This window comes from Oncorhynchus tshawytscha, linkage group LG17, assembly GCF_018296145.1.
Source record: "Oncorhynchus tshawytscha isolate Ot180627B linkage group LG17, Otsh_v2.0, whole genome shotgun sequence".
NCBI classification, from domain to species: domain Eukaryota; kingdom Metazoa; phylum Chordata; class Actinopteri; order Salmoniformes; family Salmonidae; genus Oncorhynchus; species Oncorhynchus tshawytscha.
This window is the reverse complement of record NC_056445.1, coordinates 209,678-237,375: the sequence shown is the minus strand read 5'-3', so window position 1 is coordinate 237,375 and position 27,698 is coordinate 209,678. Positions and strand designations below refer to the sequence as shown.

The following is a 27,698-nucleotide window of genomic DNA, read 5'->3' as shown; positions in this document are numbered from 1 at the left end:
ATGGAAAAAGAAACAAACTCAAAATTAAGCCACTGACACAACAAAGCCTCAGTAAAGCTAGGCTCAATTTGACTCTATCCTCTATAGGCTCAATTTGACTCTATCCTCTATCATTCATACCAACAACTGTATCATCGTCTTTGTGTGTGTGGGGGGGCGGACGACATCAAGCATAACAACCTGGAGAGGTTGAAAATCTGACTGCAGCCAAAGTCACTCGGGAGGCGGAGCAACCATGCAACCACACTGAACCTGAGTTGCTGCGGGGAGAAGACATCCGGTTCCTTGGACCTATCCACCGTTTGGGGCTGACTGGGGGGAAAGGAAGGGAAGGAGGGACCACATCGAGAAGTATAGACAGATGTCATGGAAAGAGGGTATTTGAAAAACATGAGAATGACAGTGAAAGGAGGAGGACTGAAAAGTGGATGGAGGATTTGATAGGACAGTGGGACAATGAGCTGGAAAGGGTGGGAGGGGGTTGGTTGGAGAACAGATCATGTCTACAGTGATAATGTGAAACAACCGCATGTGTGTTTCAGGAGTATATTGTATAACGAGTGTGTGGTACATCTACACGTGTCAGGGTTTTCGTTAGTCGGCAATAGGCAGATGGAGAAAAAAATTAAGCAGATAAAAAAAGACCAGGAGAAAATAAATTCCATTGCAAAATAATGCTTTTTATTAAATTGATGGAAATACATTTGACTGTCATGCTTATAGGTCTATAGGTTAATTTGCATAAATATATGGAATTAAATTGGCCCGTGTGTATTTTCATTAGTTGTTGGATAAATAAGATGCATGATGACCATCACACACGCACAGCCTATTTTGAGCGGGATTTCACCTGCAGTTCCTCAGCTGGAGTAAAACGTGGTTTTATATGCCAATTTATTGTGCAACAATTATAAATCCAGTTAAAAACAGTTTTGGGACACGATTGAAATGCACGACCATTTTTATTTCTCAACTGGTAGTTGAAGCACGCATCCCATTCACCATTAAAGTGCAGGCAACAGGCTATCAGTGCGTCAACCACCACTTTACAATGTGAGCAGGGGGCAGTATGCATTTTGAAAACATACTTGTTTGAACTCTGAACATTTTATTACATTATGAGGTATGTCTTACCTTGCTTCAAAGTAGCCTATAGGCAAAATCCAACCATGTAAACATGGAGGAAATTATTTTATTAAAAAAGACAATAGAAAATAAAAAAAAGACACCAGTCTTAATGTCAACAGTGAAGCGGCGACTCCGGGATGCAGGCCTTCTAGGCAGAGTTGCAAAGAAAAAGCCATATCTCAGACTGGCCAATAAAAGAAAAGATTAAGATGGGCAAAATAACAAACACAAACACTGGACAGAGGAACTCTGCCTAGAAGGCCAGCATCCCGGAGTCTCATCTTCACTGTTGACGTTGAGACTGGTGTTTTGCAGGTACTATTTAATGAAGCTGCTAGTTGAGGATGTGTGAAGTGTCTGTTTCTCAAACTAGGCCTCCCAATCCTCTTTCTATTCTGGTTAGAGTCAGTTTGCCCTGTTCTGTGAAGGGAGTAGTACACAGCGTTGTACAAGATCTTCAGTTTCTTGGCTATTCCATGCAAGAAATTGCCTTCATTTCTCAGAACAAGAATAGACAACTTTCAGAAGAAAGTTCTTTGTTTCTGGCCATTTTGAGCCTGTAATCGAACCCACAAATGCTGATGCACCAGATACTCAACTCGTCTAAAGAATGCCAGTTTTATTGCTTCTTTAAATCAGAACAACTGTTTTCAGCTGCGCTAACATAATTGCAAAAGGGTTTTCTAATGATCAATTAGCCTTTTAAAATGATCAACTTGGATTAGCTAACACAACGTGCCATTGGAACACAGGAGTGATGCTTGCTGATAATAGGCCTCTGTACGCCTATGTAGATATTCCATTAAAAATATATATTAAAAAAATAATAATAATCTGCCGTTTCCAGCTACAATAGTCATTTACAACATTAACCATGTCTACACTGTATTTTTGATCCATTTTATGTTATTTTAAAATGGACAAAAGATGTGATTTTCTTGCAAAAACCATTTACATTTCTAAGTGACCCCAAACTTTTGAACGGTGGTGTATATATTTTTTCAAATAAATTGCCGGTCACCTTATCCAGCGCCACATTTTCCTAAAGGAAACCCTGGGGTGTGCACACATTTACCTGAAGAGTCTTTTTTGCGGCATTTGCTGGTCAAGGTCTCTCTGTTGTCTCTCCTCGCGCGTCATGCCCTTGTAGTTGGATGTCAGGCCAAAGATGGGGCGGGACCACTCGTCTGTGCAGACATGGCACGTATCAATACTAATACTCTACCAACACCCAAACACTATTTACCTCTACAGGGGGACCGTGTCCTATTGCATGCTCGTTAGAAGCCACTGGAACTTACTAAAAACCAAAGCTATGAAACAGGTGAGTGAAAATAAGATAAATGTTTTAATCCCTTTAATAACCTACTTCCCTTTTCAGAGTCAGACAATATTTGGTCAGCTATTAATGTCACCAAAATGCACATTATTGTATGCATATTATATGTTTTGAGCGTAGATATCTAGGCACTTACTGATGAGTTTGAGGGCGAGGTCCTTGTTGAGGCGCGACTCCTTGGGGTGTTTGTAGAGGAACATGACAGCTCGGCCAATCCCGCTGTGTTTAAGAGTCTCCTGACTCACGCTGGGGAGCTGGGGGGAGAACCGAAAACTATATGAAAACACAGGTCTTTACAAAGATTAAAAACCACGGTGGCGTTTCAGGGGGGAGTTGGCAGAAATGGAATCACTAGCACTTACTTCCTGTAGGATCTTGAGGAGATCCTCTCTGATTTTGAGGGCCGGGAGACTCTTGTCTGGCAGCGGGCCAATCCACTCCTTGATGGCCGACATCACTCCACTGTCGATGAACGTCTCCTTGAGGTCTTGCCTGAAAACACACACACACACGTCAGACCAAATATGCAGGCAAAACGCCAATCACCTACGTGCTACACATGAACTCAATTGTACTACATTTGAATTTAAAAACTCTAAATCATTCAGTCTGTGCGCACACATACAGTGGGGCAAAAAAGTATTTAGTCAACCACCAATTGTGCGAGTTCTCCCACTTAAAAAGATGAGGCCTGTAATTGTCATCATAGGTACACTTCAACTGTAACAGACAAAATTAGAAGAAAAAAAATCCAGAAAAATCACATTGTAGGATTTTTTATGAATTTATTTGCAAATTATGGTGGAAAATAAGTATACACACACATATGTATATATACACACACACACACACACACACACACACACACATATACAGTGCCTTGCGAAAGTATTCAGCCCCCTTGAACTTTGCGACCTTTTGCCACATTTCAGGCTTCAAACAAAGATATAAAACTGTATTTTTTTATGAAGAATCAACAACAAGTGGGACACAATCATGAAGTGGAATGACATTTATTGGATATTTCAAACTTTTTTAACAAATCAAAAACTGAAAAATTGGGCGTGCAAAATTATTCGGCCCCTTTACTTTCAGTGCAGCAAACTCTCTCCAGAAGTTCAGTGAGGATCTCTGAATGATCCAATGTTGACCTAAATGACTAATGATGATAAATACAATCCACCTGTGTGTAATCAAGTCTCTGTATAAATGCACCTGCACTGTGATAGTCTCAGAGGTCCGTTAAAAGCGCAGAGAGCATCATGAAGAACAAGGAACACACCAGGCAGGTCCGAGATACTGTTGTGAAGAAGTTTAAAGCCGGATTTGGATACAAAAAGATTTCCCAAGCTTTAAACATCCCAAGGAGCACTGTGCAAGCGATAATATTGAAATGGAAGGAGTATCAGACCACTGCAAATCTACCAAGACCTGGCCGTCCCTCTAAACTTTCAGCTCATACAAGGAGAAGACTGATCAGAGATGCAGCCAAGAGGCCCATGATCACTCTGGATGAACTGCAGATCTACAGCTGAGGTGGGAGACTCTGTCCATAGGACAACAATCAGTCGTATATTGCACAAATCTGGCCTTTATGGAAGAGTGGCAAGAAAGCCATTTCTTAAAGATATCCATAAAAAGTGTTGTTTAAAGTTTGCCACAAGCCACCTGGGAGACACACCAAACATGTGGAAGAAGGTGCTCTGGTCAGATGAAACCAAAATTGAACTTTTTGGCAACAATGCAAAACGTTATGTTTGGCGTAAAAGCAACACAGCTCATCACCCTGAACACACCATCCCCACTGTCAAACATGGTGGTGGCAGCATCATGGTTTGGGCCTGCTTTTCTTCAGCAGGGACAGGGAAGATGGTTAAAATTGATGGGAAGATGGATGGAGCCAAATACAGGACCATTCTGGAAGAAAACCTGATGGAGTCTGCAAAAGACCTGAGACTGGGACGGAGATTTGTCTTCCAACAAGACAATGATCCAAAACATAAAGCAAAATCTACAATGGAATGGTTCAAAAATAAACATATCCAGATGTTAGAATGGCCAAGTCAAAGTCCAGACCTGAATCCAATCGAGAATCTGTGGAAAGAACTGAAAACTGCTGTTCACAAATGCTCTCCATCCAACCTCATTGAGCTCGAGCTGTTTTGCAAGGAGGAATGGGAAAGAATTTCAGTCTCACGATGTGCAAAACTGATAGAGACATACCCCAAGCGACTTACAGCTGTAATCTCAGCAAAAGGTGGCGCTACAAAGTATTAACTTAAGGGGGCTGAATAATTTTGCACGCCCAATGTTTCAGTTTTTGATTTGTTAAAAAAGTTTGAAATATCCAATTATCCAATAAATGTCGTTCCACTTCATGATTGTGTCCCACTTGTTGTTGATTCTTCACAAAAAAATACAGTTTTATATCTTTATGTTTGAAGCCTGAAATGTGGCAAAAGGTCGCAAAGTTCAAGGGGGCCGAATACTTTCGCAAGGCACTGTATATAAATACACATATATATATATATATATATACACACACTGCATGCATGTACTTACGTACAGTACCAATCAATTTAGGACACACCTCATTTAAGTTAAAAATTTATTTTTTAAAACTATTCTCTACATTGTAAAATTATAGTGAAGACATCAAAACTATGAAATAACACATGAAATCATGTAGTAACCAAAAAAGTGTTAACAAATCAAAATAAACATCCCTTTTCAGGACCCTGTCTTTCAAAGATAATTTGTAAAAATCCAAATAATTTCACAGATCTTCATTGTAAAGGGTTTAAACAATGTTGCCCATGCTTGTTCAATGAACCATAAACAATTAATGAACATGCACCTGTGGGACGGTCATTAAGACACTTACAGTTTACAGACGGTAGGCAATTAAGGTCACAGTTGAAAACTTAGGACACTAGAGGCCTTTCTACTGACTCTGAAAAACACCAAAAGAAAGATGCCCAGGGTCCCTGCTCATCTGTGCAAGGAGGAATGAGGACTGCAGATGTGGCCAGGGCAATAAATTGCAATGTCCGTACTGTGAGACACCTAAGACAGCGCAACAGGGAGACAGGACGGGCAGCTGATCGTACTAGCAGTGGCAGATCAAGTGTAACACCTGCACAGGATCAGTACAGGATGGCAACAACTGCCCGAGTTATACCAGGAAAGCACAATCCCTCCATCAGCACAGACTGTCCGCAATAGGCTGAGAGAGGCTGGACTGAGGGCATGCAGGCATGTTGTAAGGCAGGTCCTCACCAGACATCACCGGCAACAAAGTCGCCTATGGGCGCAAACCCACCATTGCTGGACCAGACGGGACTGGCAAAAAGTGCTCTTCACTGACGAGTCGCGGTTTTGTATCAACAGAGGTGATGGTCGGATTCGCGTTTCTCATTGAAGGAATGAGCGTTACACCGAGGTCTGTACTCTGGAGCGGGATCGATTTGGAGGTGGTGGGTCCGTCATTGGGGCGGTGTGTCACAGCATCATCGGACTGAGCCTGTTGTCATTGCAGGCAATCTCAACGCTGTGCATTACAGGGAAGACATCCTCCTCCCTCATGTGGTACCCTTCCTGCAGGCTCATCCTGACATGATCCTCCAGCATGACAAATGCCACCAGCCATACTGCTCGTTCTGTGCGTGATTTCCTGCGACACTGGAATGTCAGTGTTCTGCCACGACCAGCGAAGAGCCCGGATCTCAATCCCATTGAGCTAGGGCTAGGGCCAGGGCCATTCCCGCCAGAAATGTCCGGGAACTTGCAGGTGTCTTGGTGGAAGAGTGGGGTAACATCGCACAGCAAGAACTGGCAACTCTGGTGCAGTCCATGAGGAGATGCACTGCAGTACTTAATGCAGCTGGTCTCCACACCAGATCCTGACTGTTACTTTTGATTTGGGAGGCCAGGTCATCTGATGCAGCACTCTATCACTCTCCTTGGTCAAATTGCCCTGACACAGCCTGGAGGTGTGTGTTTGGGTCATTGTCCTATAAATGATTGTGGAACTAAGCGCAAATCAGATGGGATGGCATATCGCTGCAGAATGCTGTGGTAGCCATGCTGGTTAAGTGTGCCTTGAATTCTAAATAAATCACAGACAGTGTCACCAGCAAAGCACCCCCACACTATCACACCTCCATGTCTCACGGTGTGAACCACACATGCAGAGATCATCCGTTCACATACACTGCATCTCACAGACACGGCGGTTGGAACCAAAAATCTCAAAATTTGGACTCTAGACCAAATGACAGATTTCCACCGATCAACTGTCCATTGCTCGTGTTTCTTGGCCCGAGCAAGTTTCTTCTTATTATTGGTGTCCTTTAGTAGTGGTTTCTTTGCAGCAATTCGACCGTGAAGGCCTTATTCACGCAGTCTCTGAACAGTTGATGGTGAAATGTCTGTTACATGAAGTCTGTGAAGCATTCATTTGGGCTGCAATACCTGAGGTTGGTAACTAATAAACTTATCCTCTGCAGCAGAGGTAACACCTGGGTCATCCTTTCCTGTGGCGGTTCTCACGAGAGACAGTTCATCATAGCGCTTGATGGTTTTTACGACTGCACTTGAAGAAACTTGGAAAATTCTCAAATCTTAAATATATTTTGATTTGTTTAACACTTTTTTGGTTACTACATGATTCCATGTGGTATTTCTCACACACAGTGTACGAAACATTAGGAACACTTGCTCTTTCCATTACATAGACTGATCAGGTGAAAGCTATGATCTCTTATTGATGTCACTTGGTAAATCCACTTCAAATCAGTGTAGACGAAGGGGAGGAGACAAGTTAAAGAATAATTTTTAAACCTTGAGACATGGATTGTGTATGTAGCTGTTACGGTGACTATTACCACCACACCGGGGGTCACGAGTCATGACGACAGTCAAATTCCATGTGACCGTTTTGTCACGGTAATTAGGCTTCTCCAAGCTCCGATGCTGCTGATGGTCATTAGCAGTCTACCAAACATGCTAACTGCCTGGTACTCAGCACTCCATTGTCCCTCTAATCACTCTGACATCAATGCAAATGTGTTCTAAAATCTAATCAAACACTTCATGAGAGCCCATTAGCTCATTTTGAGCAACATTTCAATAGGCTATGCAGTTACATGAGAAAACAGATTGATGGCCTCTACTAAAAAGAGGATCCCCTAAGCCTTCTATAGCCTAGGCCTACTATATTTCTCTCAACTTTCCTAATATTAAGCACATTGTTTATCTTCACAACAGGAGTAAAGCCTACCTGGCTGGCATGAAAATTATCCACCGGAAAAGCATCCTCCATTTGCTATTTAAGTACATAGATTACATGTATTTTAACCCGCTGCCTGTTGAGACAGGTGCATGATAAGTGTCCATTCTAAATCAAAAGAAATTTCACACATACATAATTTTGTATATGGAAAGACCAGATTAAATCAACAATAGGTGACAATATTAGCCTATTAAACTATCACTTGTGAATGATGCCCAGCATAAGAAACAATGCCGTTCGAATCATAGTCGCACACCTCATGTAGCCTAGCCCATAGACCTATATGTTTTGATAAGGTTTGTATCACAACTAAAGTGACCAAATAACTTCTTAAAATGAAGCACATTAATCTGCTTTTCAAGGTGTTTAGAGCTTAACTGGCACACTTAAGCAGCATGTGAGATTCAAGTTTGGGTTAGAATTTACCGTAAAAACGCACCGTTATAATAAAAGCATTACATCTATAATCACCTTTGCGGTCACCTTTGATAATGGTGTTTTCGGGTAATGGAACATTCACGCTTATAGCCTACTGCCATGTACACACTGCTCTGCTTATAATGTGAAGAAATAGCCTCAGTTTATCAACAATTTAAGCTAAATGTTCTGATTTGTTGCGTCAGCCACATTGCATAAAAAAGCTTTTTTTGATGCTAGTGGGGTTGTATTAATTTGGGATGTATAGTGTCCCACAACTGTCCCAGACTATGTTTGGAATTTTTATTTATCGTACAGAACAGGTCATCTTCTGTATTATGGGGGTTAGTAGATTGACATAGGCTAGTGCTTTTACTGTTCTTTTAGGCCTACTCATCTTGGTGGCTGACGAAAAGTAAAATTTGGACAGTCTTCCATATGCATCTCGGAATTGCATAAGGATGTGCGCAGTTGCATCCCCGATGTGTCCCTTCACTTGTAGCCTGTGAGAAAGACCCGATCACCCGATGGAGAGCCATCTGAGTGAGAGGTGCTTAGGAGTGCATAGTGCTCAGTGAGAGGGGCACAACGCAGCACTCCAGGCCAAGGGCACAACGGCCACTGGCTGCAAAAGGCATGGATTTTTTAGGGGGCATTACAGCCACAAAGGGGATGCCGCCGTGAAATTTGAGGCATTATCAAGCACTTGTCAAATTGAATGAGAGACTAATGAAGTGTGTACAGCCTGCGCAAAAAACATGTATTAAAAATCTAAACATAAAGCTGGTGCTTAATTTGAGCTGGATCCTGCCGGAACAGGATCCGGCACTGCTCAGATTGGACTCTGTTTGTTCCGACACTTATTTCCCCGATCCGGTACCTCTCGCGGCATGATTTATTAATTGTTTCACTGCTTGCACTGTAGACATTCTAATAAAAGCGATCAGGGTTAAAATCAAAGACCATCAAGTAAATGCGGGGTGATCCTTTTGTGTAAGCATTCCATCCTGACACATTGATCCCAGACCTGCGCTATTATTTGTACATAGAGGTTATGGGGAGGGCCAGTGTTGGAAGTAACTGATCCTGACACAGGTCTTGGTAGTGGTGATCAGCTGGTGAAGAGGTCCCTACGTAAATCACGTCACGTTGTCTAGGACAGTCATCTCCCTACTGAATTTGAAATGTGGGAAAGCCAAATATATATTTTTAAATTGATAAGAAAAGGCAATCAAGGTTGATGACATTTTCCAAGTCCGAAAATCCAGAGAACGAGCCTGAGATCGGTCAGTGCGGAGGAGAGGCATGAGAGGCATTCCTGATGGCAATGCCTCTTAGCTTGCAGTGCTGCTAATCCCACCAGTTCAACATCACCACCAGCACCCCCACTGTAGGCCTACTAGCGAGTCAGACTCAGCATGAGAGGGAGATGGGGAGCTGGAGGTAAGGGGGCGGTGCATCCACCGACGAAGTGCTCAGAGCATGTGTAATTTGCTGTTCAACAACAAGCAAACGCATAACCCCTGGCTTGTCATGGAGAATTCAAAGTTGGGCTGTACAACACCCAACCAAGGCGCATTTGGTGGCAGGAAGCAGTTAACAGTCAAAAAAAAAAAGACTACAGCCATCCTTCAGAACAGCCTGGGGAGGTTGGAACCTACTACAATACCCCATTCCAAGGCACTTAAATATTAGGTCTTGCTAATTCACCCTCAATGGAACACACACACAATGTCTCAAGACTTAGAAATTATTCTTTAACCGGTCTCCTCCCCTTCATCAACACTGATTGAAGTGGATTTAACAAGTGACATCAATAAGAGATCACATCTTTTACCTGGTCATTGTCATGGAAAGTTCCTAATGTTTTGTAAAGTCAATGAATATAGACTATGTTTGTGGTAGTATCGAGAGACATAGATGGACTCACTTTTTCAGGTGCATAACTACAGTGGGGAGGAGGGTCAGCTTTTTTAAGGCTGGCTTCTTCTGAGCATTCAGTGTTCTGTCCTCCTGTAAATCACACAGTTAGAATGGTACACCCGCATCTGCATTGAAGAGCTGACAGAACACATACACAGTTTGGGGCCTGAACATCACCTCTGCAGCCTCTGTCATCTTGGTGATCATGGCACTGACCACATCATCAGCATCACTTATGAACGTTCCCCCGTCGCGGTTCCGTCGTCGCTTCCCGCTCTGGGCCTTCTTACGAGCCAGCATCACGTCAAAGTCTGACATGAAGCTGGTGCTGAATAGAGACAGTCAGCCAGTTAGCCATGCCTCCACTATAGAATGAAAGTATAGTGGCAAGAGGAAATCGATTGATTGAAAATATTGACAAAGACTTCATGAGATACTCACTCTTGGACACCACCCCTGTCCACGCCCTCGTCAGAGTCCGAGTCGTCTTCCATTGCTTTCTTTGCCGAGGCCTGTGATTGGTTCTTATCCCCCTCCAGATCCTCCTGATTGAAACCCTATTGGTGCAGAAACAACATCAGTCGTTTTGATCGGGAATCAAAGATGAGGTATAGTTTCGGTGTCTGGACAATTCCCAAAAGTCCCTAAACATTTGGGGGCAGTTTCCCCAGACAGATTAAGTCTAATCCTGGACTAAAAGCCATTTCAATGGAGATTCTCCATTAAGAATGCTTTTTAGTCCAGGACAAGCTTAATCTGTGATTGGGACCCTTGATGTTCACAGATCTGAAAGGACTGGATATGGTAAAAAAAAAAAAAAAAATTCACAGTATTTCTCTCATTTTTGACCTTATTGTATGTTCCTGAATAATACAAGTTATAGGATAAATATGCTTTATGGCTAGCTCTCACTTGTCCAGTACTTTAAGATCTGTAAAAAGTGCAGGGGTAGGATTGCTAGCGGGACCAATGGAGACAGAACACTAGAAGAGGAGGCAGAACAGCAAGATAACATACTGCTTGACATCTGACCCGCAAGTGGCTACCCTCTGTTGTGCATACGGCTCAGTATATCTACACCAGGCGGTGTCAGAGAAAGGTCCTAAAAATGTACAAACTTTAGCCACCCAAGTCATAGACTGTTCCTCTGTGCTACCGCAGGGCATGCGGTAACGATACTAGAACAAACAGGACCCTGAATAGCTTCTACACCCAAGCCATGAGACTGCTAAATAGTTTGTTAAATAGTTAACCAAATAGCTACCAAAGTCTAAGTGTAATTTTATTTTTTAGAAATAAACAAAAAATAAATGTTAAAGCTGAAATGCCTTGAGTCACTAAGTATTCAACCGCTTTGTTATGGCAAGTCTACATACGTTCAGGAGTAAGAATTTGCTCAACAAGTCACAGAAGTTGCATAGACTTATTCTGTGTGCAATAACAGTGGTTAACAATTTGAGTACCCAATACACAAATAATTGTAAATTCCTTCAGTCGAGTAGTGAATTCCAAGCAAAGACCATGGATGTTTTACAATGTCTCGCAAAGAAGAAGTGCACCTATTGGTAGATGTGGAGGGAAAAAAGCAGACACTGAATATCCCTTTCAGTATGATGAAGTTATTAATTACGCTTTGGATGGTGTATCAATACACCCAGTCACTACAAAGATACAGGCATCCTTCCTAACTCATTTGCCGGTGAGAAAGAAAAAGGCTTAGTGATTTCACCATGAGACCAAAGGCTACAAAAGTTACATAGCTTAATGGCTGTGATAGGAGAAAACTGAGGATGGATCAACATTGCAATTGCTCGACAATACTAACCTAAATGACAGAGTGAAAAGGAAGTCTGTAGAGAATACAAATATTCCAAAACTCTGTTTGCAATAAGGAACTATAAAGTGATACTGCAAAAAAAATGGCAAAGGACAATTTTTTGTCTTGTCCTGATTACAAAACATTATGTTTGGGGCAAGTCTAACAACATCACTGGTACACCAAGTTATCATTACTGACTGTGTATTTATAATTGTGTGTTATTACGTTTAGATTATTTCTCTATTTTCTTTCTCTCTGCATTGTTGGGAAGGGCCCGTGAGTAAGCATTTAACTTTTGTTTACGAAGCATGTGTCGAATAAAATTGTGCAACGGGGTCCTGGACTTCCTGATGAACCGCCCCCAGGTGGAGAAGGTAGTAAATACCTCCACTTTGCTGATACTCAACACAGGGGCCCCACAAGGGTGTGTGCTCAGCGCCCTTCTGTACCCCCTATTCACACACACACACACACACACACGACTGCATGGCCACGCACGCCTCCAACTCAAATCATCAGGTTTGCAGACGACACAACAGTAGTAGGACTGATTACCAACAATGAGACAGCCTACAGGGTTGAGGTGAGGGCTCTGGGAGAGTGGTGCTAGGAAAAGAACCTCTCACAACAAAACAAAGGAGCTGATCGTGGACTTCAGGAAACAGCAGAGGGGAGCACGCACCTATCCACATCGACAGGACCGCAGTAGAGAAGGTGGAAAGCTTCAAGTTCCTCAGCGTATACATCACTTACGATGTGAAATGGTCCACCCACACATACAGTGTGGTGAAGACACTGCAATAGCACCTCTTCAACCTCAGGAGGCTGAAGACATGTGGCTTGGCCCCTAAAGCCCTCAAACTTTTACAGATGCACAATTGAGAGCATCCAGTCGGGCTGTATCACCACCTGGTACAGGACCTGCACCGCCCGCAACGCATCACGCATCACCAGGGGCAAACTACCTGCCCTCCAGTACACCTACAGCACCTTCACAGGAAGGCCAAAAAGATCATTAAGTACATCAACCCTCCGAGCCACGGCCTGTGGACACCGCTATAATCCAGAAGGTCGAGGTCAGTACAGGTTCATCAAAGCTGGGACTGAGAGACTGAAAACTACATTAAGGCCATCAAGGCTGTTTATTTATTTATACCCCATTTTCTACCCAATTTCGTGATATCCAAATTGGTAGTTACAGTCTTGTCCCATCGCTGCAACTCCCGTACGGACTCGGGAGGCGAAAATAGTAAAAATAAAGAAAAACCATGGAATGAGTATGTGTCCAAACTTTTGAAATTTGATTTGTAAAGTTAGTAAAACTCACCGTAAACTCTTCCCCCTCTTCATCACCTGAGTCACCAAAAATGTCTGCAATCATTTTCCTATATGAGAGAGAGCATAGGAACCCTACAAATCAGAACCAACCATACAGTCTAGAATACATACGCATCCTTTCAGTACATATGTATCGCATGTACTGCAGACAATGCGATACTTTTGGGTAAGCTGTCATTAATAGGACTGGGATCGGAAGCCTGTCGTTGGTTTCATGACTATCTAAAGGATAGAAGTCAAGCTGTTAGAGTCGACGGCATCCAGTCAGAGCCATTGGAGTTGGTTAAAGGGGTCCCACAAGGTTCTATACTTGGTCCATCTGTTCACGCTCTACATAAACAATATCGGTGATGAGATAAGTGTAAAATTCATTTATATGCTGATGACACTCATGTAACTATCGCTTCAACAGCTGACCAAGCATTATCACAATTGGAGACAGATTAAGATTTTACAAGGGTATTTTATAAAGCTGAAACTTGTTTTAAATGCAAAGAAAACACATTTTTCAATTTTGAATAGGTTCAAAAAGTTGGTTGAAAATACACTTGCACTTACAAGCTTAGATGGCTCTCGAATTAATCAGGTCTCTGCATATAAATACTTGGGGATATGGTTGGATGATAAACTGTCTTTTAAAATGCATGTTGACGAACTTTGTAAACGGCTAAAAATCAAGCTAGGCTTCCTCTATAGAAACAGGACATGTTTGTCCTGTACAAATAGAAGACAAATTGTGCAAGCTACTTTTATGTCTGTATTAGATTATGTGGATATCATCTACATGCACGCTACGGCATCCACACTTAAATCGCTGGATGCTACTTATCACTGCGCACTTTATTACGTTTATTACGGGTGCTAGCTACAGAACTCACCACTGTGATTTATATCAAAATGTGGGTTGGACGTCGCTGTCCATGAGACGAGAACAACATGCTCTCATGTGTTTATAAAGCACTTCTGAATAAACTACCTTATCATCACTCATCAACATTATAACTATAATTCATAAAACCAGGTCTCAAGCAAGGATTACACGTGACGCCCCTGCGATCTCCACAGAGTTGGGTATGGCTGCCTTTTCCTGTTATGCTCCTTGCTTATGGAATAGCCTGCAGACTAAACTTAAACTTGTCCCCCTTGCCCATTTTAAACAATTATTGGAGGATTTTTATTTTTGTATTGCTTGCAACTGATTCAGGTAAATGCAAGTTCTTGTGCTATTAGGGGAATAACCTGTGTGTAAATGTAACAATCTGCTACTGTATTTTATGTTATCTGTGATCGCTTTGTTTGTATGTGTAAACATGTATACGCAGGGCTCAGCTGTAAAAGAGACCTTGGTCTCAGTCTGTGTTCCTTGTTTTAAATAAAGGTATAATAATAACCACCTCATACACCAGCACAGCGACTCGGTACTGGTACTCCCTGTTATTTTTACTCATTGTTATTTGTTACTCACTGTGTATTTATTCCTTTTGTCACTATTTTAATATAATTTTTTGTAATCTATCTTTAACTCTACATTGTTTGAAAATGACCCGTAACTAAGCATTTCACCTGTTGTTTATGAAGCATGTGAAAAATCCAAAATCCAATACAATTTGATTTATGTCAAGTTACAGAATAAAAATAACAATAATACCTTGTACAGTGCTATCATTACAGAAAGAATGACAAAGTTAGTAAAAAGCAAACAGCAAATTCTCATTTATATAAGGAAATTCAAAACTCAAACGGAGTGTGAGTGTAGGGATCGGAATACTTACTCTTCCTCGTCACCTGATTCGCTGTCGCTACCAAACAGTGTTTTCTCATCCTTCCCTCCTGTCGCCTTCTGTCCATCATCCTCGTCTTCGCTTTCTGAGCCCAGTTCCCGCAGTTTGGCCATGGTTTTGTCGGGCGCTTCTGAGCCTGCGTTACTGTCAGAGTTCTCGTCGTCAGACACAGTGTGGCTCTTCTTCGACGCTGAGGAAGAGGAGTCACCATCATTATGATCATAGAGCCCCACGGCTCTGACCACAACTATTTATCTAGGAAGTCCGATTGAGGTCAGAAGACCTCTTTTACAAGGGAGACCTGGCCAACAGAGCAGCTCAATAAAAAAAATACATAGACCTAACACACCACAGTGTACACTATGGAGTAATTTAAGATGCAGCCTTAATCTCTACACACTCGCTAACCATCATAGACTTCAAGATATGGTGAGTATCTTAAATGGCACCCTATTCCCCATACAGTACATTACTTTTGACCAGAGCCACCCAATTGCACTGGTCCAGCTGCCGGTCTTTCATTTTACCTGGTTCGTCAGCCTTTTCCTCCTCATCTTCACTGTCTGACAGGATGGCTTTCTTCCTCTTCACTGTAACAGCACATACACATTCAACAAAATCACATTAAGACACCAACAGATGGAGTTAGAGGCCTGATAGATACAGTGCAGGGATGTGCATCTTTCATTGAGAAAAGTAACAATACATTTTGAAACAATTTGGTGCGATTCATTTCGATTCAACGCCCTAACATTTCTTGCACAAACACATTAATTGTCCATTCTAAATTAAAATATGCTGCTGATAGAGTACATGAATGAGTTGGACCTCTCTGAGCTGGATCTGTCCAAGCTGACGCCTGCCTGTGTCTGTCCGAGCTGAATTGTGTGGTCTAACTTCACTATCATTTTGGGTTCCAAAAGTCCTCACAAGTATAGTAAAACAGAGGGGATTTTTTTTTAAATGTATATGTATTTAAAACTAGACATTTCGCCAGTCCCCAAAATAAAACATGTTTGTTCGATTTGGACTTCAGTAAGGCTTTTCTCGGCTGTTCGGGCGCACACAAAAAATTTGAGGCAAGCCAGAGTTGATAGCCGAAGTCTATGCCCCTTCGTCGGTGATTGGTCAACAGTACGGATTATTCAATAAAGTCTGTTGTCATTCAACAAGAGGACTTGTTTTCATGCACATTTTTTGAGAAATACTGCAAACATCTTAGATGTAAAATCGCACAACTAAGATCTCCTCTGCTAAAACAAAGTATGACATTTGAGTCATCTTAGATTCATTCTGACTATTTTGAGGAAGTGTATGGCTATGGCATCAAAAAAATTGACACAGTACTATTTTTCTTACAGTTTTTCAAACGAAGGACTTTTAAGGGAGTATGCGAGCACACTCGTTTGGTTCGCCTGGCATGCTAACGCCTTTAGGTTTAGGGATACAAATAGGGTTATTTTTACGGTTAGGGGTTAAGGAAAATAGGATTTTGAATGGGAATAAATGTTTGGTCCCCAATATGCAGTAAAACCAAGGCGTGTCTGTGACAAGTATATGTCTATGGTGTATGCAGACACCTGAGCTGAGCTATACGGGAGAATGGGCATCTACCACCCGCAATGTAGCCTATGGGCAAGACAATATTTAAGGGCCTTTGAACAGGGTATGGTAATAGGTGCCAGGGGCACCAGTTTGAGTGTGTCATAATCTGCAACACTGCTGGGTTTTTCACACTCAACAATACTCCATGCTGAGCACTTGTTGGCTGCTTTTCCTTCACTCTGCGGACTAACTCATCCCAAACCATCTCAATTTGGTTGAGATCGGATGATTGTAGAGGCCAGGCCATCTGGCACTCCATCACTCTCCTTGGCCAAATAGCCCTTACACAGCCTGGAGGTGTGTTTTGGGTCATTGTCCTGTTGAAAAACAAATGATAGTGGGACTAAGCACAAACCAGATGGGATGGTGTATCACTACAGAATGCTGTGGTAGCCATGCTGGTTAAATGTGCCTTGAATTCTAAATAAATCACTGACAGTGTCACCAGCAAAGCACCCCCTCCTCCATGCTTCACGGTGGGAACCACACAAGCAGAGATCATCCGTTCACCTACTCTGCATCTCACAAAGACACAGCGGTTGAAACCAACTCATCAGATCAAGGACACAGTTGATGTTGAGATGTGTCTCTTACTTGAACTCTGTGAAGCATTGATTTGGGACGCAATCTGAGGTGCAGTTAACTCTAATGAACTTATCCTCTGCAGCAGAGATAACGTTGGGTCTTCCATTCCTGTCGCGGTTCCCATGAGAGCCAGTTTCATCATAGCTCTTGATGGTTTTAGCAACTGCACTTGATGAAACTTTCAAAGTTCTTGAAATGTTCCGGATTGACTGACCTTTGTGTCTTAAAGTAATGATAGACTGTCATTTCTGTTTGCTTATTTGAGCTGTTCTTGCCATAATATGGACTTGGTCTTTTACCAAATTGGGCCATATTCTGTATACCACCCCTACCTTGACACAACACAACAACTGAATGGCTCAAACACATTAAGGAAAGAAATTCCACAAATTAACTTTAACAAGGCACGCTTTTTAATTGAAATGCATTCCAGGTGATTATATCATGAAGCTGGTTGAGAGAATGCCAAGAGTGTGCAAAGCGGTCATGAATGCAAACGGAGGCTACTTTGAAGAATCTCAAAATATATGTTGATTTGTTTAACACCTTTTTGGTTACTAAATGATTCCATATGTTATTTCATATTTTTAATGTCTTCACGATTATCCTACAATGTAGAAAATAGTTTTTTTAAAACAACCCTGGAATGAGTTTTGACCGGTACTGTATGTGTTCGTGAGAGTCACCTTTCCAAAAAGGGGCCCATGTGTGTTTGGACGCTACAGACAGAAGTTGGCATGTAGGCTGTACCGACTTCAGATGAGTCCCAAGACACTTGTGGGGTTGTGATAGAAAAATTATGCATTCACCTTATTTGTTGGATATGTAACAATTATTTTCTTAACAAACAGTAAGGCATTTCTGTCCTGCTAATACTGTGCTTTATGGTCTCCACTTCAGCACCCTGCAGCTAGTCTGGGTGTTGAGGACAGGGGTTTTACTGGAGATTGCTTCAAGCTGACTACTGATGTTGGTGATAAAAACGTAAAAGCTGGCATTCCATAGGACAAGATGTGGTGTGTGTGTGACCCGAGACAGCCTGGAATAGTTTAGAACAATGTCTCATTGTCTCATCTTCCTGGCACCTGGGAAACTAATCTGGGTTGGGTAAAACACCATCCTGTATAGATAACCAAGGTGGCTTATGGGAAATAGAACCATTGTGACTAAGCATTTTTAGGTCCTATATAATATGTTTTTTCATTTCCAGTTAGGCTCTCAGCCTAACAGTCAGAACAAGACTGTTGGGCTGACTGTTTCATTATTACAATAATGAATCGATATTAAATAAAGATGATTGTTTGAAGAAATGACCAAGTCTCTCTCAGTACTGAATTTCTACGACAGGGGTGAAAATGGACAACATCATCGTGTTCGTCTGTCTCTTCTTTCCATAGACTAATGCGAATTAGATTTCCGTGGTCGAAATGTTGAAACATGATTTTCCATATATGCGTTTTAATCAAATCAACTATATTCACTGAGCTTGTTTGATGCTTTAAGTGCCCGGTTTGATGAAATATTTAAGACACACAAATGACTAGAGTGAGTCCGACCAGCAATTGATTTAGACTTACTGTCCAATTTTAAAAAAAAGTTATAGATAAAAAAGACGGCAAGTGACTGACTAGCACCCATTGTCTCTCTCCATGCTGCAGCAACCACCAAAGAACATCAAAGTGTTTATCGCGCTGACCGTGTTGCTAAAGCTGCAACATATTTACAACAAATTGACTGAAAAGTTGTTACCGATATCCCTAATTTGTTTAGGAAAAACATTCCCTAATCTCTCAACCCTTGCCCTCTTTACTTGACACATATATGCATCACATGCACGTGACCGAATAACTATTCGCAGTGGACTAGTATTACGAGAGATTTTTGGTTATTTAATTACTACTCCAGAATGGCCGTTATTCCAGAGGACAAAAGAGAACAGGGTTCCAGAGGATAATTCGAACAGGGTTCGATTTTTCCAACCTGCCCCCTGTAATTATTTATATTTTTTCAATCAATCAATTGACAGTTATGACGGAAGCCTGGAAGTTTTTATTCTAGGCATTAAGATAGTATTTCAACATGTCCAGGTGATAGGGCCACAATGATAATGCGAGCTTGGTGTCACCATAATATTTGAATTGAGGAAGTGTGATCATAATCAATAGGATATTTTTGCGATCCGCAGTAGGTCCTAAATGCACCCCGGCCTTCAGATTTGAGCTAAGGCTATGGATGAAGTTTACTTATTTCCAAACGTTTAGGTGAGTTGTATGCTGCTTTGCGATCTATTAACAACAAGGGTTGCATTAAATAGGCAAAGTATTTTTACTGCCGCATTCGGCAATACTACATTTATACGCACAAAACAAACAAAAGCATTCACTGTGAAAGTTGATAGGCTACATGTAGGCCATTCATATATAGCTTATGCGTAACACTTAGTTCAATTTATCGAATCAGTTATTGTTTCTTGCACAAACCGTGACAAACACTTGGCAAACTCAGACATCGCTCTCAAAACACAGGGATGTCGATTTGCACGGGACTAGGAGTTAGCCCAAAAAGTTATTCTGGCTGAAATTGTTACTCTGCTGCCATGTAAAATAAAATACTGACATGACAGTATCAGACACGACTAAAATTACAGATGGGTAATTTTGTACACAAACACCACAACTTCCCACAGTAAAACTAATCCCATCCGAATAGGGCCTGACCTATAACATAATCACATCAATAAATTGTTTATAACAAACTCTAAACACCATGACAGCAAAATGGACGCGGATGTGACAAATAAACTTGAAAAGGGGGAATGTTTACTGGTTGCTCAGGAGGTAAAGTCAGATGTGTGGAATAAAATGTGATTAGTTATGGAAAATATTGGAGATCAAGAAAAAGATGGTAAGGAGCAAGCGCTGCGTGCATATTGTGTGCGTCAAAGGTATAGATTACAATATCATTTTTCTGACAGTTTGGAACAATGTAAACACTAAATAAATTAGTGTACCAGAGAGTCCGTTTAAGTTTTTTTATCCTTTGTTACAGCAAAGACACAAAAAAACCAGTCGCATTCATTGGTGAATGCAATTTCCGAAATGGAACGGTTTATTTATTGTTTAAGAAAATTATTCAAGGCTTGCTTTATTTTATTTAAAAACTAAAATGCTTGATTGCATTTCAAATCATGAATGACTCGTATGCTGTGTGATGACATTAACAAATAAATGACTGGCTGAAATCTAAACTTCTAAATTTGTTTAAATACCTGTTAGGGAGCATTTCTCTTTTGTCAGGATAATCCATCCACTTGACAGGTGTGGCATTTCAAGAAGTTACAGTATTAAGACTAAACCGGATTTGCTCTTAGGCCTACAGCTCCATTAACTTCTTGGATATAGGGGGCGCTTTTTTAATTTATGGATAAAAAAACATGCCCGTTTTAAGCGCAATATTTTGTCACGAAAAGATGCTCGACTATGCATATAATTGGCAGCTTTGGAAAGAAAACACTCTAACGTTTCCAAAACTGCAAAGATATTATCTGTGAGTGCCACAGAACTCATGCTACAGGCGAAACCAAGATGAAACTTCAACCAGGAAATGGGCAGAATTTTTGAAGCTCTGTTTTCCATTGTCTACTTATATGGCTGTGAATGCGCTGGGAATGAGCCTGCCCTTTCTATAGTTTCTCCAAGGTGTCTGCAGCATTGTGACGTATTTGTAGGCATATCATTGGAAGATTGGCCATAAGAGACTACATTTACCAGGGGTCCGCCCGGTGTCCTTTGTCTAAATTGGTGCGTAATCTACAAGCTGCACGCAGTCATCCAGTGATTGAGAGGAGAGAGGAGGCTTTCAACGAACGATATATCATGAAGAGATATGTGAAAAACACCTTGAGGATTGATTCTAAACAATGTTTACCATGTTTCAGTCGATATTATGGAGTTAATTTGGAAAAAAGTTTGGCGTTGGCGTTTTGAGGACTGATTTAGTTTTTTTTTTGTAGCCAAACGTGACGCACCAAACGGAGCGATTTCTCCTAAACAAATAATCTTTCAGGAAAAACTGAGCATTTGCTATCTAACAGTCTCCTCATTGAAAACATCTGAAGTTCTTCAAAGGTAAATGATTTTATTTGAATGTTTTTCTGGTTTTTGTGAAACTGTTGTCTGCTGAATGCTAACGCTAATGCTAATGCTACACTAGCTAGCTACTGTTACACAAATGATTGTTTTCCTATGGTTGAGAAGCATATTTTGAAAATCTGAGATGACAGTGTTGTTAACAAAAGGCTAAGCTTGAGAGCTAGCATATTAATTTCATTTCATTTGCGATTTTCATGAATAGTTAACGTTGCGTTATGGTAATGAGCTTGAGGCTGTATTCACGATCCCGGATCCGGGATGGCTCGACGCAACAGGTTAACTTCTTACCTCTTGTTAATCCAGCCTCTGTGTCAGATATCAAAAAGGCTTTACGGCTAAAGCACACCATGCGATTATCTGAGGACAGCGCCGCGTATACAAAGGCATGAAAAACATTTTTCAGCCAGGTGTGCCACGAAAGTCAGAAATAGCGATATAATAAATGCCTTACCTTTGAAGATCTTTTTCTGTAGGCACTCCAAAAGGTCCCAGCTACATCACAAATGATCCTTTTGTTTGATAAATAACTCAGTTTAGCTGGCACGCTTCATTCAATAATCCACCGGTTTCCCTCCTTCAAAACACATACAAAATGAATCCCAAACTTTACCAATAAACTTCTCCAAACAAGTCAAACAACCCTACCCTAATACATAAATAAACAATACATTTTAAGACGGAGAATCATTATTGTCTTTACAGGAGATAAACAACAAAGAACGCGCTCTCATCCACGCGCATGAAAACACTACAGCCAAAATGGGAGCCACTTAGAAAAACTACAAATTCTAGTGGAAGTCCTAGGAACTGCAATCTGGCAGTTCCATTGGAAACAGTAGTGGCCGAATTATATATATATTTTTGATGGTTTGTCCTCAGGATTTCGCCTGCCATATCAGTTCTGTTATACTCACAGACATTATTTTAACAGTTTTAGAAACTTTATAAAATTATATGCATATCCTAGCTTCTGGGCCCGAGTAACAGGCAGTTCACTTTGGGCACTTTTTTCATCCGGATGTCAAAATACTGCCCCCTAGCCCAAAGAGGTTATTAAAGCAGCAATGTGTAACTTTTTGTGCGACACAAACAAATTTCACATAGAAATTTGAGTTATAGATCTGTAATTCTCATTGAAAGCAAGTTTAAGGAGAAGTAGATTCGTTCTGTATGCGCTATTTCTATGCTTAAGTTTTGTTTTTGCGACTTTTACCTTTAGTTTTGTACACCAGCTTCAAAACAGCTGAAAATACAAGATTATTGGTTACTGTTTTTATTTTTATGCATTTTTACAATATAGACAATAATGACTTTGTGATCTAGTGGAAACCCTACCAGAAGGCACTCACCTTACTTCTGATGAGCGCCATCTGGTAGGGCTTACTGCACCAATTCTCTGCTGTGTGCCTGTTCCCACTTCTCAATGTGATGGCTCGTTGCAGTGATGTGTGACAGCGTGTTCATAAACTTCCAACAATCTGGTGTTTGAGAGCTTGCACTTTGTACCTTACAGAGCAATCATTATACAATTTCTACATCCAGACATTCACAGTTTGGCATATTGTAGTCTGGCTCTATTACATGCCATTAAGGCAACATTGAAGCCGACATCCTCTACCATTGACATGGGCTGCATATCAACTGCAATCATCTCTGTCCCTAATCGCACTGCTGAAAGCAACAGGTTGGGTCTCACAGTGCCTCCCTTCAGCATTGCACCTGACACGTGTACTGCCACTAGAACTCAATTCCACCTCAAAGTGTGCATTACACAACTTTCTCATTTAACTTTTCAAACTATTGCCATACAGGACTTTGTTGCTCTCGCTTCCCTGTCTCACTCTCTGCCATTTTCCCAACTGTGAATGACAATGACATGCAGAACGCTTTATAACTGTGGCAGTCTGGGATGGCTCAGTCGATTCCCACGGGGGACCAGTATGAAAAATGTATGCACTCACTACTGTAAGTCGCTCTTGATAAGAGCATCTGCTAAATTACTAAAATGTAAATAATTTGAAAGATGCATATCTCCTCCTACTAACATTAAAGTATTGTTGTGTTAGGTATGTTTAAATTTCCCCCTTTATGATGATCGGGACCTGTTAGTGGTAGTTTAGTGATTCATTTTGTAAAACTTTTTTATCTTCTGAATTTCACTTAATGTCACACCCCTACTTGATATAGTGCAATAACTTAGAACTGTTGTAGTATGAATGTGTGTACTAATCCAGAGCATGCAGATATCTGGAGAAAGTGAATAGAAAATATATTCGAATAGGGATCAGTAGATTGATTGATTGTGTACTTATCAGGAGTCAACTGTTTCCCCCCATCCCAATACGCTGATGTAGATGGCACCTACTTGGCATTGCGTCATCATCCTCACTATCGTCCACCACCCGTTTTGCGGGACTATCCTTCTCCTGGCCACTGCCTGCAGCTGCTTTCACTGACCGAGCCTCCACCTCATCCTCACTGTCGGAATGCATTACAGCCTTCCACTTCCCTTTCTTCTCACCGCACTCCTCCTCCTTTCCATCAGACTTGATCTGCGCTTTGTGTTCGGGCACCTCAGTCTCAGAATCACTGCGTGCATTTGAGTGTCTGCTCCGTGCTGGAGACGGGGGCTGATCCTCGTTCTCAGAGTCACTCCCGGCTGCAGCCTGCTTGGTTTCTTTCCCCTCCATGTCAGAGGTGCAGCCTCTGTGTTTGATTGGGGGCCCCTCAATGTCCGAGTTGCTGCCTCTGCGTTTGGTTGGGGGGGTGCACTCTATGTCTGAGGTGCTGCGTTTGACTGGTGCCTCCTCCTCAGAGTCACTGTCCTCCCTTTTGTGGCCCTCGTTGTCTGACCCACTGGCCAAACCATTTGTCTCCATGGCCTGAGCTGCTCCCTCACCATGACTATTCTCATCCTGCATAACAAAAAGTGGAAATATAAAATGCTTTATAAGTCTAAGGTTAGGATAGATACAGGGTTCTACAGTGCCACCATTTCACTTGCATATGTGCCTAAATATTTTGCTGTGCGATCTGACATTCTAATTTAGGAGCACCAACGCGCCTAGAAAAATGAAGTATTCTAGCTTTATTGTGCTCCTAAATGTCTGTGTGCACCTCCATTTTTCCTTGTAAAAAAAGGTCCGCATAGAGCCCTGGGATATTATACATATTTTTTAAATGTTAATCTGTATGTGCAAGATGGTTGGGAAATCAAGAGGGTTTGACCACCACAATAGACTGGTGTTGAACACGTCTTGCTTAGATGACAATCCCCTTACCTCTGAGTAGCACGACTCATTCCTCGTCTCCTCTTCCGCATCTGAACCGGGAGCATTTTCGTCCTGTACAGGGGTGCCACCACCATCTACAAGACCAGGACACAACCAACACATTTTTGGGCATTCCAGAATGAATGTTTACAACTATTGGTATCATATACAATGGGCATGACGACAATGTAAACAATAATATTGATGCAACAGTAGCTCAGACGGGGAGAGGCCTGCCCATACTAAAGCGCTGCGCTGCCTTGTTAACAACATTATCAACTAGGCAGGCCGTCCAGGCCCTGAGTTTTGTTGATCCTGGACTCTTGCCCAGTTGTGTGGTCAGGTGCCAAAAAGAGGAACTTAGGAAAATTACAACTGGCCCAGGACAGGGCAGCACGGCTGGCCCTTAAAATGTACATGCAGAGTTAACATGAATAATTCGCATGTCAATCACTCATGGCTCAAAGAGACTGACTTCATCATTACATGTTTTTGTATGAAGAAGATGGCCCTTTTTAGTAAAATACCATGTCCAGATTATGGCAAGATCAGCTCAAATAAGCAAAGAGAAACAACAGTCCATCATTACTTTAAGACAAGAAGATCAGTCAATCCGGAAAATGTCAAGAACTTTGAACGTTTCTTCAAATGCAGTCGTAAAAATCATTAAGCACTATGACAAAACAGGCTCTCATGAGGACCGCCACAGGAATGGAAAACCCAGTTACCTCTGCTGCAGAAGATAAGTTCATTAGAGTCACCAGCCTAAATAAATGCTTCAGAGTTCAAGTAACAGATATCTAAACAGCAACTGTCCAGAGGAGACTGAATCAGACCTTCATGATCAAATTGCTGCCAAGAACACACTACTAAAGGACACCAATAAGAAGAAGAGACTTGCTTGGGCCAAGAAACATGAGCAATTGACATTAGACCGGTGGAAACTTGTCATTTGGTCTGGAGTCCAAATGTGAGATTTTTGGTTCCAACTGCTGTGTCTTTGTGAGACGCGGTGTGGTTCAACAGATGATCTCCGCATGTGTATTTTCCACCGTAAATTATAGAAGGGGAGGTGCTATGGTGTGAGGGTGCTTGCTGGTGACACCGTCTGATTTATTTAGAATTCAAGGCACACTTAACCAGCATGCCTACCACAGCATTCTGCAGCAATACGCCATTCATGTGGTTTGGGCTTAGTGGGACTATCATTTGTTTTTCAACAGGACAATGACCCAATATACCTCCAGGCTGTTTAAGGGCTATTTTACCAAGAAGGAGAGTGATGGAGTTCTGCACCAGATGACCTGGCCTCCGCAATCGCCAGGCCTCAACCCGATTGAGATGGTTTGGGATGAGTCGGAACGCAGAGAGAAGGAAAAGCAGCCAACAAGTGCTCAGCATATGTGGGATGTCCTTCAAACCGGGTGGAAAAGCATTCCAGGTGAAGCTGGTTGAGAGAATGCCAAGAGTGTGCGAAGCGGTCATCAAGGCAAAGGATGGCTATTTTAAGAATCTCACATATAAATATATATTTTTGGTTGCTCTATGATTTCATGTGTTATGTAATAGTTATGATGTCTTCACTATTATTATACAATGTCGAAAATGGTAAAAAGTTAAGAAAAACCCACCACAACACTACAAATGAAGCCACGCGTTATTGACATTCGTATTATTCATTTAAGGTCCAGCCGTGCTGCCCTGTTCTGGGCCAGTTGTAATTTTCCCAAGTTCTTCTTTGTGGCAACTAACCAGTAGTCCAGAAGCGACAAAACTAGGCCTGTAAGACCTGCCTTGCGGGGAACCATAATATATACACGAAAGAACAGACAACTCGTTGCTGGTACAGTAAACAACAAACCAATAGGACCTAGCTGGCAAGCTAGCCCCCGCCGAGGCGGAATCAAAGCAGTTCTTACCAGAGTGGTTCCCGGAGAAGAATTCGTCCTCTTCGCCATCCATTTGTCTGAAAAACACTATGGACAATCAGCTCAGTACTTAGGCTCGCCGATTAATCAATGTTATCTGTGTTTATTAAATCAATGAGAAAATATAAGTTCTGAAACAAGAAATCTGCACCGACAAAATAATAGGCCAATCTGCAAGGTAGTTATAGCAACCACAACTTGAACGTCAAGATCTAGCTAATTAACTAATACTATCTGGTCAGAAAGCTAGCCAGCAATGATAGTGTACCATGCAGGTCAACAAATTAAAACAATAGCTAATTGATCAACATTAGCAAGTACCTGAAGAAAAACAGTCCTGCGATGTTTCAAATGGCGTCAAAGGACTGGGGCCGTCATATGCGCATGCGTTTAGTTTTGGTCGCGCTTCGATATACGTAGTTCCTATGCGTCTTTACTTGCATTGAAATTCATTCGTACTTCTGTTGTATTTTTTTTTAAATTTAAGCTTTGTTTAACGAGGCAAGTCAGTTAAGAACAAATTCATTATTTACAATGACGGCCTACCAGAAGGCAAAAGTCACCCTGCAGGGACGGGGGCTGGGATTAAAAAATAAAATATAGGACAAAACACAGATCACAAGCATAGTAGCTGTTTCAATATGCTTTGTGTTGGTTGTAGTCACGACAGACAAAGATATATAGTTAAGCAAACTTTAATATGCATGTTGTCTTTTTTTTATTAACAACAAATCAATATAGAAAGTACATGAGGGAACACAAGTATATATAAATGATAAACAATGGACAATCGAGCTAGGGGGTACAATATCACATTACAATTACACAAGGACCTTAAGGGACATACATACACTTACAATTCTAACAGCTTTTTTGTTAGTAGAGTATTTAACTGTCTTAAAATACAGTTCAATTTCTTTTTGTAGGGTAAGAAAATGTGTTTTTTTTGTTTGTAAATTTACATTTGTGTATATGAAATTTGGCCAAAAGAATAATGAAATTAATTACATAAAAATGTTTCAGCTTATTTCTATCTTATGTAAAGAATCCAAGCAGTACATCTCTCCACAATAGTGTAAAATCTTCATAAATGTGTTCAATTATAAATCTACGGATGTC

The 27,698-nt window shown here is 41.4% G+C and overlaps 1 protein-coding gene across 2 annotated transcripts in view; it reads right to left on the bottom strand.

Moving 5' to 3' along the window:
• Positions 1 to 27,027, bottom strand: part of LOC112216677 (protein IWS1 homolog) — a 30,673-nt gene extending 3,646 nt beyond the window's left edge. Inside the window, exons 1-13 of one of the 2 annotated variants that reach the window (XM_024376650.2) lie at positions 26,901 to 27,027; positions 26,571 to 26,617; positions 24,661 to 24,746; positions 23,745 to 24,294; positions 15,566 to 15,628; positions 15,030 to 15,228; positions 13,247 to 13,304; positions 10,542 to 10,657; positions 10,278 to 10,428; positions 10,108 to 10,190; positions 2,830 to 2,959; positions 2,604 to 2,721; positions 2,204 to 2,315 (exon numbers count right to left, since the gene is read on the bottom strand). In XM_024376650.2, coding sequence (XP_024232418.1) covers positions 2,204 to 2,315; positions 2,604 to 2,721; positions 2,830 to 2,959; positions 10,108 to 10,190; positions 10,278 to 10,428; positions 10,542 to 10,657; positions 13,247 to 13,304; positions 15,030 to 15,228; positions 15,566 to 15,628; positions 23,745 to 24,294; positions 24,661 to 24,746; positions 26,571 to 26,613 — 1,709 coding nt within the window. In that variant the 5' untranslated portion in view covers positions 26,614 to 26,617; positions 26,901 to 27,027. Of the gene's footprint in view, positions 1 to 2,203; positions 2,316 to 2,603; positions 2,722 to 2,829; positions 2,960 to 10,107; positions 10,191 to 10,277; positions 10,429 to 10,541; positions 10,658 to 13,246; positions 13,305 to 15,029; positions 15,229 to 15,565; positions 15,629 to 23,744; positions 24,295 to 24,660; positions 24,747 to 26,570; positions 26,628 to 26,900 lie in introns of both variants that reach the window. The other variant, XM_024376651.2, reaches the window with a different exon arrangement.
• Between the last annotated feature and the right edge of the window lie 671 nt (positions 27,028 to 27,698).